Source organism: Lupinus angustifolius, chromosome LG04 (genome assembly GCF_001865875.1).
Source record: "Lupinus angustifolius cultivar Tanjil chromosome LG04, LupAngTanjil_v1.0, whole genome shotgun sequence".
NCBI lineage: Eukaryota > Viridiplantae > Streptophyta > Magnoliopsida > Fabales > Fabaceae > Lupinus > Lupinus angustifolius.
This window is the reverse complement of record NC_032012.1, coordinates 873,203-887,130: the sequence shown is the minus strand read 5'-3', so window position 1 is coordinate 887,130 and position 13,928 is coordinate 873,203. Positions and strand designations below refer to the sequence as shown.

Here is a 13,928-nt window from a genome sequence, read left to right as displayed (position 1 = left end):
GAATAGCATTGGGTCTAGCAACTAGCCTAGACTTAAAAGTTGAACAACTTGATGTCAAAACAACTTTCTTACATGGAGACATCAAAGAATAAATCTATATGGAGCAACCAGAAGGTTATGATGAAAAACACTTAGTGATGAAAATCTATATGGAAAGGAACACTTAGTGTGTCGTCTAAATAAGAGTTTATATAGTCTGAAGCAAGCCCCAAGACAATGGTACAAGAAGTTTAAATCATTCATGACCAAATACAGTTTCAAGAAGACAACTAGTGATCATTGTGTATTCATTAAAAGGTATGAAGATTGACACTTTATTATCTCCCTCTTATATGTTGATGATATGTTAATCATTGGGCGTGACAAGACCATGATTGCTGGTTTGAAGAATGCTTTAAGAAAGTATTTTGCTATGAAAGACTTGGGTCCTGCAAAGCAGATCCTTGGAATAAGGATAATCAGAGCTCATTCCAAGAAGTTGTTATGGCTATCACAAGAGAAATACATTAATAAAGTTATCAAGAGATGTAACATGGATAAGGCAAAGCTTGATAGTGTTCCACTGGCTGCACATGAAGAAAGGAAAGAAATGAGCAGAATGCCTCATTCCTCTACAGTTGGAAGCCTAATGTATGCCATGATTTGCAAAAGACCAGATGTTGCCTATGCAGTTGGAGTTGTGAGTCAGTTCTTGTCCAATCCCGACAAAGAGCATTGCAATGCAGTAAAGTGGATATTGAGATATCTTAGGGGAACTACCAAAAGTTGGTTATGTTTTGGTAATGAAGATCCTATGTTAGTAGGATACACAGATGCTGACATGGCTAGAGATGTAGACTCTAGAAAATCTACATCAGTTTATCTAACTACCTTTGTAGGGGGAGCTATATCTCGGCAATCCAAGTTACAAAGATGTGTTGAATTATCAACAACTGAAGTAGAATATATTGTAGTATCTGAAGCTGGAAATGAGATAAAATATATGAAAAACATCTTGCATGAGTTGGGTCATATTCAAGATAGATATGTTTTGCACTGTGACAACCAAAGTGCAATCCACCTAGCTAAGAATCCTACATTTCATTCTCGGACAAAGCATATTGATTATCGTTATCATTGGATACGAAATGCTTATGAGGATGGTGCGTTACAGCTAGAGAAAATTCATACAAATGACAACTAGTCCAACATGATGACCAAGACAGTTTCACTCAAGAAGCTAACAGACTATTTGAGAGGTGCAAGACTGGTGATACCCATCAATTAATTTAGAAAGGGGGAGATTTGTTAGGAATCCTTCGTAATTGATGTGGAAGTAAGATCAATGAATCATAGTAGACGAACCATTGAGTATATTCAATGGTGGTTATTCCAAGGTCTTGGAATTATTCATTGACTCATGAGAACTTTGAAGTCTAACTTAGAAAGTTGGAGTAGCATTTTTCAAGGTGTCTTGGAAAGTATGACAACAATTAATCATTCACTATGTCTTTATGATGAAGCCTTCCTTCCCTTCACTATATATATGGGACTTGTGAGGAAGAGATGCAACAAGCAAGTGAGAAAGCACAACATAGAGAGAAAGTGAGAGAGTTTATATCCACTTAGTGTGAGATTTGTATTCTTATTGAGATATTAGAGAGAGTTTGTATTTCCATCCTTTTTGGGTGAGATTGAGTATTATCCTCTTAGTAAGAGAGAGTCAAATATTATAATCATACTTTTTATAGTGGAGATATTTTTTGGACTAGGTCTCGTGGTTGTTTTCTTCTCACATTGAAGAGGTTTTTCCACGTTCAAATTCTTGGTATTATTCTTCTACTCTTCTCCAATTTTCCTCCTCTCCATTTTGCATCTCTCTGAGGAGGGAAATTGGTTTTGAATTTCCTAACAAGTGGTATCAGAGCCGATGGTTCGATGACTCAAATGGAGTATTTAAGCGACAAGTGGTCGGTAGATTTGCAAAGGATCCTTGTGTCGAAAGTCTTCCTGGCGAGAGGTCAAGGCGACGTGTTCTGTTGATGAAAGGATATGCCAACGGCGGTGCAAGTAGATAGAGAGCTGAGCTTTAGTGCATCCAATACTCGAAGGGCGGTAACTCATACTTGAGGGGGAGATGTTGGGTATTTCAAGTGTGAATGAAGAAGTCTCACATTGTGCAAAAGTGGATAAGTTAAAGAGCATATAAGTAGATGAACTCATGGAAGAATATTATATCACTTAGCCCATAGGGAGAACATGTGGATGGAGAATAGGTGTCCCTCACACCTAGTTAAGAGGACACAGACCCTAATCATACTCCACAATTTAGGAAAGTCAATAAAACCAACACAAATATAGTTGATGATGTATTGATAATATTAAAAAATATTTACAATGTTAATCTACAAATTTTTCTTTCTTTAATTATACACTCACCTTTTTTATTAGAAAATTAAAATAAAAAATATGTTGTATTAAATAATAGTATTTATTTATCTTGTTTTATTAGAGACAAGTAATTGTTATCCTGAAAATATGATAATTAAATAAATATTTATTAAGTATATGATAGATCATTATATTATTGTTTGATTCATATAGCTAATTTCACAGAATGAGATAAAAATATAGTTGTCGGATGATATTAAGCTTCTTTTATTACAAAAAATAGTGGTTTAAATAGTGTGTAATTGATTAGGTATATGTCTTTAGCTCGTACTAACATACACCCTTGAATTTAATATAGAGTGAAATATCTATTATATTAAATTTTTATATACAGTTAGTATTTAGTATATTATTCACTATTCATTGATATTATTTTTTTACAGAGTTAATAATAATTAAATATATATGAATGGTAGATGATACAATAATAATATATAAAACTTATTCACAATAATATATGATCCACAGGTTGGGAACATATACTGCTGAAATTAACTGGCAAGGATATGAATAATTAAGCTCGAACATGATTGTACTTGAAAGCTTGTTGGCAATTTGGCTCGTAGCATGAAGAAGACATATCATAATCTAGTTGACTCTCACGTGAACGGTGAAAAGGTTATTTCCATACATAAAGTCTGAACTTTTGGATATAATCATATAACTCAAGGTTTGGTTACTTTAGTTACTAAATCTTGTACTAGCCCTTTAATTAGGACATTATAGATAAATAGATTTAAATTATAAGAATAATTTAAGGAACATTTTTTGAAAATAAGGTATATTGACATAAGTGCACGATCTAAGGTGGTCTAAGGTGTTTGCATATGTTAGGGTATGACAATAGAAATGTAAGAGAATATTTGTGTTTGGTATACTCTACTAACAAAAGAAAATAAGACAAAAAGACTAAAAAAATAGCATTTTGGTCCCACAGGAAATGGTGCAACTAATTAAAGAGAAGATGTCATGTCTTCAACTCTTGATCCATCTTATTCTATTCGCGTATCACTACCCAATAAATCGAATGGATGAAAAACACTTATGAAGAATCTAAAATTTGAGAATTCAATAACCTCATATTAGTCCTCCAAATATACAATAACTTACAAGCTAGTTATTCAAAGAAAAATAGCCATTTAATAAGCCATCAAGTGTAAAATTGATGTAAGTTTTAGTCACAAATAACTATTCACATTTCTAATAAATAGCAATGTGGTATAGTAATTAGAAACTTTCAGGACTTTTTTTATGGCCATTTTTTAGGACAAACTTGTTAATCATTATATATTTAGAGGACTAAACTGACATTTTATTCATATAGTGAACATAGTTTGAAATTATTATTTCAAAATAAATATCACTGCCTAAACTCTTTCTTCACTTACAAAATTAAGCCTAAAACAACATATCCAAGTTCGTACAATGTATATAAGAGTTTTATGGTGTATTAATGTATCATCCACAATTTATATTTAATTATTATTTACTCTTCAAATATACTTAAAATTCATCAACATATCTAGGTGATTTATATGTTTAAGAATGAAAATATGCAAAATCAATGTCATTTAAAAAGGGGTGGTCACAAAAAAATGGCATTTATGTGTCTGTGTTTGCATCACTAAACTATGCTATTTTTAAAAAACGATTGAGACACAATTGAAAATGAATTGTTATTTGATAAAATTAATTTTGGAACAACCATTTGAACTTAATATAACAGTTCATGGTTATGTACACATATTTGATTTGTTAGTATTATCCTTGTTGTATTAGGACTAATTCAAGTTTCCTATGTTTTGTAGGTATTAAAGATTTTGATTTGAGGATACATCCTCTCAAAAAGGATGGGTAGGGATACATACAATTTGGGCTCAAGCCAACACATTGAAGAGTGAGTAAATAATTTGGGTAGACCAACTTGAAAAAAAAAATAGTGTAAGGGATTTTATTCACACTTAGCCATGAGAGACCATTTTTAAGCTTTATTTTTAAGTTAACTCGTGTTGTGATAAGTGTAGAGGCTTCAATACACCTAAAAGCTCAATTTCTAGCTTAGTTTGAGTTTATTTTATGGCTGAGCTTAGGCCTATTAGTGGTACACAAATTTCATGCTAATTGTGTCTGAATGTTGTGTCTTATTAAGTTAAATAAGGTTTAGACATTATGATGCAAAGTTAATAAAGACCGGATTTAATATGTATACAATGACATTGTAATTATTTTTTATACTGTCAGCAAATTCATTTACCATTGATTTATTAAGTACCATTGACTATCAAACAAAAGTAATATAATAATCAATGGTGGATGATGTGCTAACAGTATAAAAAACTTTATACTATTAGTGTACAAATTTTAAACTCATTAACATTTAGTTGTTTTACCAAAAAAATATATACATTTAGTTGATGCGGAGTTTCTACTAGCTTTACCTACATTACAAATTAGTGGGAATTTAGCACAAGATAGTGGATTGAATGGAGGAACCATATTAATGGATGTTTTCTTTTGATTTTAGAGTGTTAGAAAAGGTCTAAAAACCCTTGACTTGCATGCCTAAAAATATCTCATGGAATATTATAGTTCTTGAGCTCATTAGCACTAGTGATCATTATGTTTCACTATCAAATAATGATGGCCACTTAGTAGGATGCACACATGTGATAAAGCTTGCAACCATCCCCATTAGCCTGTAAAATGGGAGATTATAAAAAGGGATATATGATGAATGAAATCATATGGGAAGTTTAATGTAAATTTCCATGTCCATTAGGAAAGAGTAATTCTCTTATATTTTTCTTTTAACCAACTTTGATCATATCAAGAGCACTTGTTTCATGGTGATCTTGTAGCTTATAAATCATAACTTGATAATTTCCAGATTTCTTTCCTCATATTAATTCCAAGCACAAACATTATTCTTTTTGTCGCATTCCAATTTTGGGCTACGCGACCTCTTAGAGTTGCCATTACATTTTATGGTTAAAAATATAGAAAAATCTTTAAAGCTCAATCACATTAGGCTTTTGGATTTTTGATATCCAGGTTCAGGATGACCCTCCTTTACTATGAGTAGAAATATATTGTTGTTGGAGATGATGATGTCATTGAAGTTGGTTGAATGTTTCGATGAATGATGAATCACCTTCCATCCCTTCACCTGCAGTTTGATCCCGAGTTATGTGTTGTGTTTGATCCTTCACACCTCTACCACTTTTCAGGCGACTTTCTATCTTTTCCCCTTTGGTCACCAGTTGATGGAATCCCAAAGATACGCATCCCAACATCGTACTATAGAATGGAGGTTGGAGAGTGTCGATGAATATTGAAGCACTATCTTCATTAAATATCTTGGGCTTAACTTGAGTGGTCACTTCTGCCCACCTTTGGACATACTCAGTGAAAGTTTCACCATCATCAATAACTTGGGAGTCATCTTCCTAGAATAAATAGTCAGGTGGTCTTTAGGACAAGAAGTTCATTGATATTTGTCAAATGTTGGCACTTCAAACTTTGGTGGCACAACCAAACCGAGACTAAACATATGTCGCTGACGTCCTTCAAACCATATGAATTGGCTTCTTCCATGGCTCTGATTCTTTTCTCTATGTCATTTATTTCCTCTCGATCATGAGGAATGGTAGAGTGATTGGGGTCGTCTCGGTCAACTGGGATCTCCATATGCAAAAAAAGTTTGCAAACTAGTTTCTGAGGATGATGTATCAATCTGGGTCAATGATTTATTTCCTCTTTCTGGATCACTTCAGTCGGGTCGAATTTTATCACCTTTGAAATCAATTTTAATTCATAAGCGCATTTGGCAATAGATAATGCATGTCACAAGTTTATGTATGAAGTGTATGGAGGAATGAGATGATGGTGCGTCAATAATTTATGCATATTGTTTTTTCTAATTTATCTTGGATGAATGCATTTGATGTTGCAGGAATGAATTTTTCTGAATAATGTGTGGTGAAAGCAATTTATGGTGTAATGATGTATGAAATATAAAGTTTGAATGATTATTTTTTGTTTAAGTATATGAATGTATGAATGATGTAATTATTTTATTTTTACATGAATGAATGATGAATGTATGAATGTATGAATGATTTTTTTTATTTATAAATGTTTAGATTATGATATTTTATGAATGTTTGTATGATAATTTTTTATGAATATTTAGATAATATATATTTCGGATGATGTTTGAATGATTAACTTTTCTAAATGAATGCATGATTTTATGCATGGGCGCATGAACATGATTAAGCGTTTAAATTCCAAACTCATTAAGATGCTAGAAAATTTATCCTTAGGGCGTTGATCCCATCGAAGGAAAGCGAAAAGTATCCCTAAGGCGTTGAGCCTATCGAAGGGAATGAAGATTATCCATTGGACGTTGAGCCCATCGAGGGGAATGAAGACTATCCCTAGGGTGTTGAGTCCATCGAAGGGAATGAAGATTACCCTTAGGGCATTGAGCCCATCGAAGGAAATGAAGATTATCCCTAAGGCGTTGATCTCATCGAAGGGAATGAAAATTAAGTCGTCCTCGTGATACAAGGACATAAAAGTGCAATGACATCTTCATAACACTCAGGCATTAACGCATTTTTAGGGTCAAAAGTTCCAATTTATAATGATAACATGTAGAATTTAAGTTATGTTTCATGTGTCTTAAATAAGGTACGCTTACAAGGTTTTGGAATTTTAAAAGTCACAACCCTATGGTGGGGTACTAGGTTATATTAAAAGTGGACTCAATCATGGCTCTAGACTTCTAGGTTATCAAATTGCCTCCAATCTCAAAAGAAAAGAATCCAAATATTGTAGGTTAGAAGCAAGATGAGTCAAGCCCCTCGAGCACCTAACTCACAATACCAGGAACAATCTGGGCGGCCCATTAAGCTAATACCAGGAGATAAGTCTAACACTGGTAAAGAAAATGTCCCTCTTATCTTAATCTTAATCTCTAACAACCCGGGTATAGGGTGTATGTGTGTACTCAACTGTATTGTGAGTGTGTGAGGAAGCAAAATTTTATAAAATAAACCTCTCACCCCAAAGCTACATAAAACATGATGATTATATTCAAATAATTAATTGACTTGAAAAAATAAATGAATTCATAAATGAACAAAACGCAGAAAAATATTTGTGTAACAAAAAAGAAAAAAAAGTATTTAAAAACAAGCAAAAAGTTACACTTGGCTTGACTCTCTAAAAAAAATCCCCAGCAGAGTCGCCAACTGTTGCGCCCCGATTTTCGGCTATGCGACATCTTAGAGTTGCCACTACATTTTATGGTTAAAAATATAGAAAAAATCTTTAAAGCCCAATCACATTAGGCTTATGGATTTTTGATATCCAGGTTCGGGAGTCAATTACGAATTGGGGAAGGTATTAGCACGGCGTTCGCCCGTAATAAAACGGTACCCTAACTAATTGCATAAATTGAATACCCTTAATTTATTTAAATTAAATTGCTTAAACAAAATATTTTTATTTTTATTTGTGTCTGACAAGTTTATATTGCTCCTACGTATCACTGGGTGCAAAGGGAAATCAAGACTACATAGTTCTTTTTTAAAAGAGTTTGTTGGTAAAATAATTATCTCTTTGAAAAGGGTGAAGCAACAGAAACTAATGTTTGCACCACATCGCATTTCAAAGAGGTTTGAAAATAATCATAATATATTTATTATGGTTAATTTAGAATTTATTGGTTCAAGGATGATACGAGGACAAGAAGTGTTATACCGACTTGCCTTCATCCTTTGATTAATCCCAAAAGGTTATAAAAAACTAGTAAACACTGATAATAATGTTATATAAAATAATTTTTGAATCAAATAGTTTTGTTAGTAGTTATTTGTCATTAAATATTTATTACTAAAATTATATTACTATTAAGGAGAATGTAATTTTTTTTTATCAGCAATAACAATTTATAACCAAAAAGATAGTATTAGGAGAACAAGTGGTACTCTATCCACAACCAGAAAGAGAACAAGAAAAACAACTCAATGGGTTAAAGACCCAAATCGAGAAAGGAATAGAAAAAGAAGGAAATCTAGCTAAAATCAAGGTCCATGACTAAAATCAAGGAGAGTGTAATTGATTTATTAAATGATAATGGTTTAACAGAAACGTAATTAGTTAACTAGAAAAAAGTAGAGAACGAATTTTACCTCAAATTAAGGATGGAACCTTGAAATTGTTGGTAATGGAAATGCACTGCAACTTGCAATCAATAATTTTGACTAAAAAATGTATCATGGTTTTGACCTTTATCACATGTTGTTTGTGAGATTTAATTGCATACACATCTTGGCCATTTAGCTTTAGTAAACTAAATCATCCATTCCCTTCTAAAAGCATATCTCAATATTGGCAATTAGATCTCATGTAAGCTTGAGATACCTTAAAACAATTTCTCTTTGCTTTATAGCCTTGCTTCATTGTCACTTCATCCACCTTGCACAACTTCCACTTGAGATGAAGGATTGAAAAGCTAAGTGAAGGTGGCACTTTCATGTGCACATAAGATGTTTCCTCTCATTTGAGATCAATTCCAAAAGTAAAGGAAAAACCTCATTTCTTGATCTCTCTCTCATCACCGAAACCACACTTTTTGATACATATGTATATGTTCATTCTATTTGCTTTAAGAAGAATAAGGGTAATCAAACCACCCCTGGTTTCCACGGCTACACAGCAATATGATTGCTATTATATGCGAAGCTTTTTCCTTCTTTGCAAGTGGCACCTTCAACATCAAAATCACATGCATGCAAGCTAAGATCTTGCCTAGATCACTAAAAAAAGTGACCAAAACGTGAACGCTTTTGCTAGTCAATTTAAGAACCCCAACGTGTTGCAAGATTTGCTTCTTGGAAACTTCATTGCAATATAGAATGTAATGATAAGTACCCCATACATATCCTCCTGTAACTTCATCTTCTTGATAATGTGCGTGTAGTTTAATCTCTCAAACATTACTAGAGATAATTTGGAATTTTGGATGTTTGTCTCCTTTGATTCCATGGCTTTGAAAAAGAGTTGGGATTGGTATCATAATATAACTTGAGGAAATAGCCAAAGGTTTAGGCAACTCTATGTGTGAATGTTTCTAGTTTTTGTTTACTATAATATATATGGACATCATCTTCAACTTTAAAAGGTACATAACAGTGAACCATATGCTTCTTGCTCAAGTTGATGAACTTGAATTTCCATACCAATCTCACAATACCCTTAGGGTTAGTTTGAGAGCTGTATTTTCTCCAGGAACAAATGATTATATATAAAAGGACTACTATGATGTAATGGAACATGGGAGAGAAACATACACAAGAGAGTTGAGAGTGTTCAGCAATGTCCTCTCTCTCCTTCTCTCTTTTTTATATTTCTACCTCATTCTCCCTCTTTGTTACCTCTCCCCTTTCTTGTGAATTTTTTTTATAGTGGCACATGAAGAAACGTGAATGAGAATTGAAGGTAGAAAATGGTGCCCCTTGAATGGAGTGTTAGAGAGTGTTTTATAGAAGAAGAAATTGGTGGTTGGTTTGTGGGATTGAATGAGATAAAATCAGCCAACTTTTTCTCTATTTAGACAAACTTGTGTGGGAGAACTAAAACATTACTTCATATACTAGCAAGCCACATTTTTTACATTGCACTTGCTTTTTACTCCAATTTATTCCATTATGACAACTGACAACCCATGTTTTCATATTTCTTTATTTTTTGTAAAATCTTATTTATTATGATTTAAAAATAATGTAACTGTATTTAATGGTTTTTTTTATCTGAAATTAAAAATGACAATTAATATCTAAAAGAAATCATTGGTAATTAATTGGTTGTTTATTAAAATTTGAAGATAAAATTGGTTCCAAGACATCTAAAATGATTTTTTTAATTTTGTTGTTGTTGTGAAATCTTTGAATTTTTTTATTTTATAGCCCGAAAAAAATTGGGTATTCACACTTATTAGCAATCATACTTGGTCATTGTTATATTATTCATAAAAGAACCCAAAGCTTAAAATGATAAGTGAGATCACACTACACTTACGCACATTTGTTTTCAAAATGTCGTCCTTTTGCCCTAAATAAGTTCTCCTTTGAGCCACTCTCATAGGGTAACAAATCATAATGAGGATATGATCTTAGAATAATGGTGCAAAATGCTTTACTTCAATATACTTAATCATAGTTAAGGAAAACCAAACAGAAAAAATTATACAATGAGTAAATTAATCATACAATGAGTAAATTAATCATAGAATGAGTAAATTACTTCAATAGACTTAATCATACAATGAGTAAATTATACAAGACTAGATAAGGAAAACCAAATTTAGAAAAATTTGTAAAAACAACAATTTAAACCTTTTCTGACTAGGTAGAGTAAGTTATATGGGATCAATGATATTATTGTGTTTTATCAAAAACCAAATCACTTATGAGAAAATTTTGAACATACAAAAAGAATCAAGGCTGTTAAAATACAGGGTTGACACAAGTTCTGCTATTAATCAAGACAGTAATATCTGCCTTTCCTTACAAGTTAAAAATGGTGAAATCTGCTTAAATCCCTAAAGTATGGATAAATTTATATCCTAAACAATTCTCCTAAAAAATCCTCCTAATTACTAAGCATAGAAAAATTTAATGTTTTTTTCATTCCAAGACATGGGAACATTTGCTTTTACATTGAACACTTGCTTTATGTAGTTTTAGGAGGATTTATTTGGAGGGACAAGGATCTATGTCCCAAATAATGTCCTAAATCATATCCGAACCAATAATATTAAAGGAAAAACAGAAAAAATAATAAACATTGAATTTTTAACTTACATGACATATTTTCATTGGTCCAGGACATGGTTTGGGACACCTTTTAGGACAGTAGATCCTTGTCCTATTTGGAGGATATAGCCCTGCTCTTAAGGTTTATAATCTCTGTCAAACACTTGGGAAATTCGGATATAATCTTGCTCACCTCGTGATAGTCCTCGCAAGCTCTCAATTTCTTCACAGCACAAATTCCTGTTTACCAAAATGGCCAAGCTAATTGCTAACCTTTCACTGTGATCATAGTTGCATGTTCCTTACCTTTTTCTTACTCTCATATATCATGCCAAACAGGTTAGATGTTTGATGAGTAACCAGCCTCAGTTATCCTAACTCCTATTGTTTCAAGCATCTTGTAAATGTCTGAAGCATGCTCATGCTCTCTGTCCCCGGCAACAAAGCGATGAACTCTACCCTGCACTTCAATCAAACTCCAAGCAGCAACTTTATTGGTGATCTTCTCGGTCATTAATCTCCTAACTCTAACTACATCTTCCCACTTTCTTGCTTTTGCATATATTCCAGCTAATTGCACATAATGTCCATCATGTGTTGGATCCAACTGTATCAACTTATTTCCAATTTTTTCTCCCATTTCCACAAATCCATGAATCTTACATGCATCAAGTAGTGTTGCCCACAATACTGGATCTGGTTGAATCACCATTGTTTCAATTAACTCAGCAGCTTCATCTATTAAACCAGCACGAGCCAGAAGATCAACCATGCACCCATAGTGCTCCATCTCTGGTTGAATGCCATAATCATCAACCATTAACTTAAAGTAACGCCTTCCATCACTAACCAAACCAGCCCTACTACAAGCATTTAGGACTCCGACGAAAGTAATATTCACCGGACAAAAACCTTCATTTATGAACATGTGAAATAGTGCAAGCGCTTCATCTGCATGATCATGTGAAGCTAGCCCACAAATCATGACATTCCATGTCCATATATCCCGCCTCGACATGCTATCAAACAAGACTCTAGATTCTTCAATGCAACCACACTTCGCATACATGTCAACAAGAGCTGTTCCTATGGGAGTACTTACAGGGATCCTCATGGACTTGATGGTGGAATGAATAAACTTTCCGAAACCAACCAAACCCAGCTGAGCCGAAGCCGAAAGAACCGTAACCAATGTAGCCTCATTAGGTCTTATTCCCTTCTCCCTCATCTCTCTAAAACACTCCAACCCATCTTTCAAGATTCCGTTTTGCACATACCCCATCACCATGGTGCTCCAAGAGATAACATCTCTCTCAGGCATTTCATCAAACAGTTTCTCCGCAACACGAACCTCCCCGTTTCTAACCAAACCCGCCAACATGGAGTTCCACGTAACCACATCCCTGCAAAGGGTATCTTCCTCAAACACCCTTTTGGAAGATTCGAACCTCGAAAACGCAAAATACATATGAATCAATGCGTTTCGAACGAAAACCTGGTTTTCAAAACCAAACTTGATGACGTGAGCATGAAGTTGCACTCCTTGGTTAAAAGCTTTATCGTAACCCTTGCTGCACGCGTGCAAGACGAAGTTGAAGGTGTGTTGGTTGGGGTTCAAGAAACGATGTCGCATTGAGGAGTAGAGTTGAATGCAGTGAGAAGCATAAGAGTTATGGTGTTTGGTGTGGCAGCGAATGATGGAGTTGAATGTGAAGACAGTGGGGAAAGGAATGGAATGGAAAATGGAGAGGGAATAAGAGAGAGGAATGAATGAGGAAGAGAGAGAAAGGAAAGAGAGAATGTGTGACATGAAATGGGAGTGGCCGGAGAGGCCTGAGACGACGGCGCGTGCATGGGTTTGCTTGATTTGGGGGAGTGAGCGAGGTTGGTGTGAGAAGAAAATATGATATTGTTGGAGGGGTTTGGTTTTATGGGAATGCATAAATGTATTTTTTGTGTGTCTATTTCTTTGTGTTATTAATAACTTCATGGTTTTCATGACATGGATTGGGCATAAATACAATGGAAGCATATGGTGTGAATATGATGCGAAATGCATAAATACTTCAATTTCTGTGAGAAGAAGTATAATTTTTTATATTTTTTATAGTGGAAGATAGGAAATGGAGGGAAGATTAAAAACATGTTAATCCCTCATCTATTCTATAAGTGTAATTTTTTCCTTCTTAGGAGAATATTAATTATTTAGTTTTTAATTATACATAAATTGAAAATTTCCTATCAAATGTCAACATCTCTTTTCAATACTGGATTATAGAAAGAGGATTTGTTGTTAAAATGAACATATGAATTTAAACATCAGCAATTAATTGTATAATTTCTCACATCCTCTAGAAAATGTTTCTTAAAAAATTAGCTAGCCTAGACTTTCATGCTTCACTTCTCCATAATAAGGATGTGCCACAAATAAGTGTTGGTAAAATTGTTTCATACCGATCAGTTCAACTAGTGAACTAAGTCTCAATACTGGTACTATATAATAATTATACCGTCAAAATCGGCTAAAACCAGTCATACCGGCCGGTTTTCAATTGAACCATACCAATTATACCGGTCGGTTTTTATTTAAAATTATTTTTTAATGAAAATAAAAAAATATTTGTTTTTTGTTGATTTTTCAACATTAATGTTAATATATTATATATGCATATC

General features: G+C 33.4%; 1 protein-coding gene across 1 annotated transcript; it reads right to left on the bottom strand.

The window, feature by feature from the left end:
- Positions 11,318-13,231, bottom strand: LOC109344990 (pentatricopeptide repeat-containing protein At5g66520-like). Its single transcript, XM_019583732.1, has one exon. It carries the CDS (start codon positions 13,195-13,197, stop codon positions 11,596-11,598), a length of 1,602 nt encoding a protein of 533 aa, XP_019439277.1. The 5' UTR covers positions 13,198-13,231; the 3' UTR covers positions 11,318-11,595.

Excerpts from the sequence above, each read along its gene's own strand:
- LOC109344990 (XM_019583732.1), bottom strand. The coding sequence starts at position 13,197 with ATGCATTCCCATAAAACCAAACCCCTCCAACAATATCATATTTTCTTC.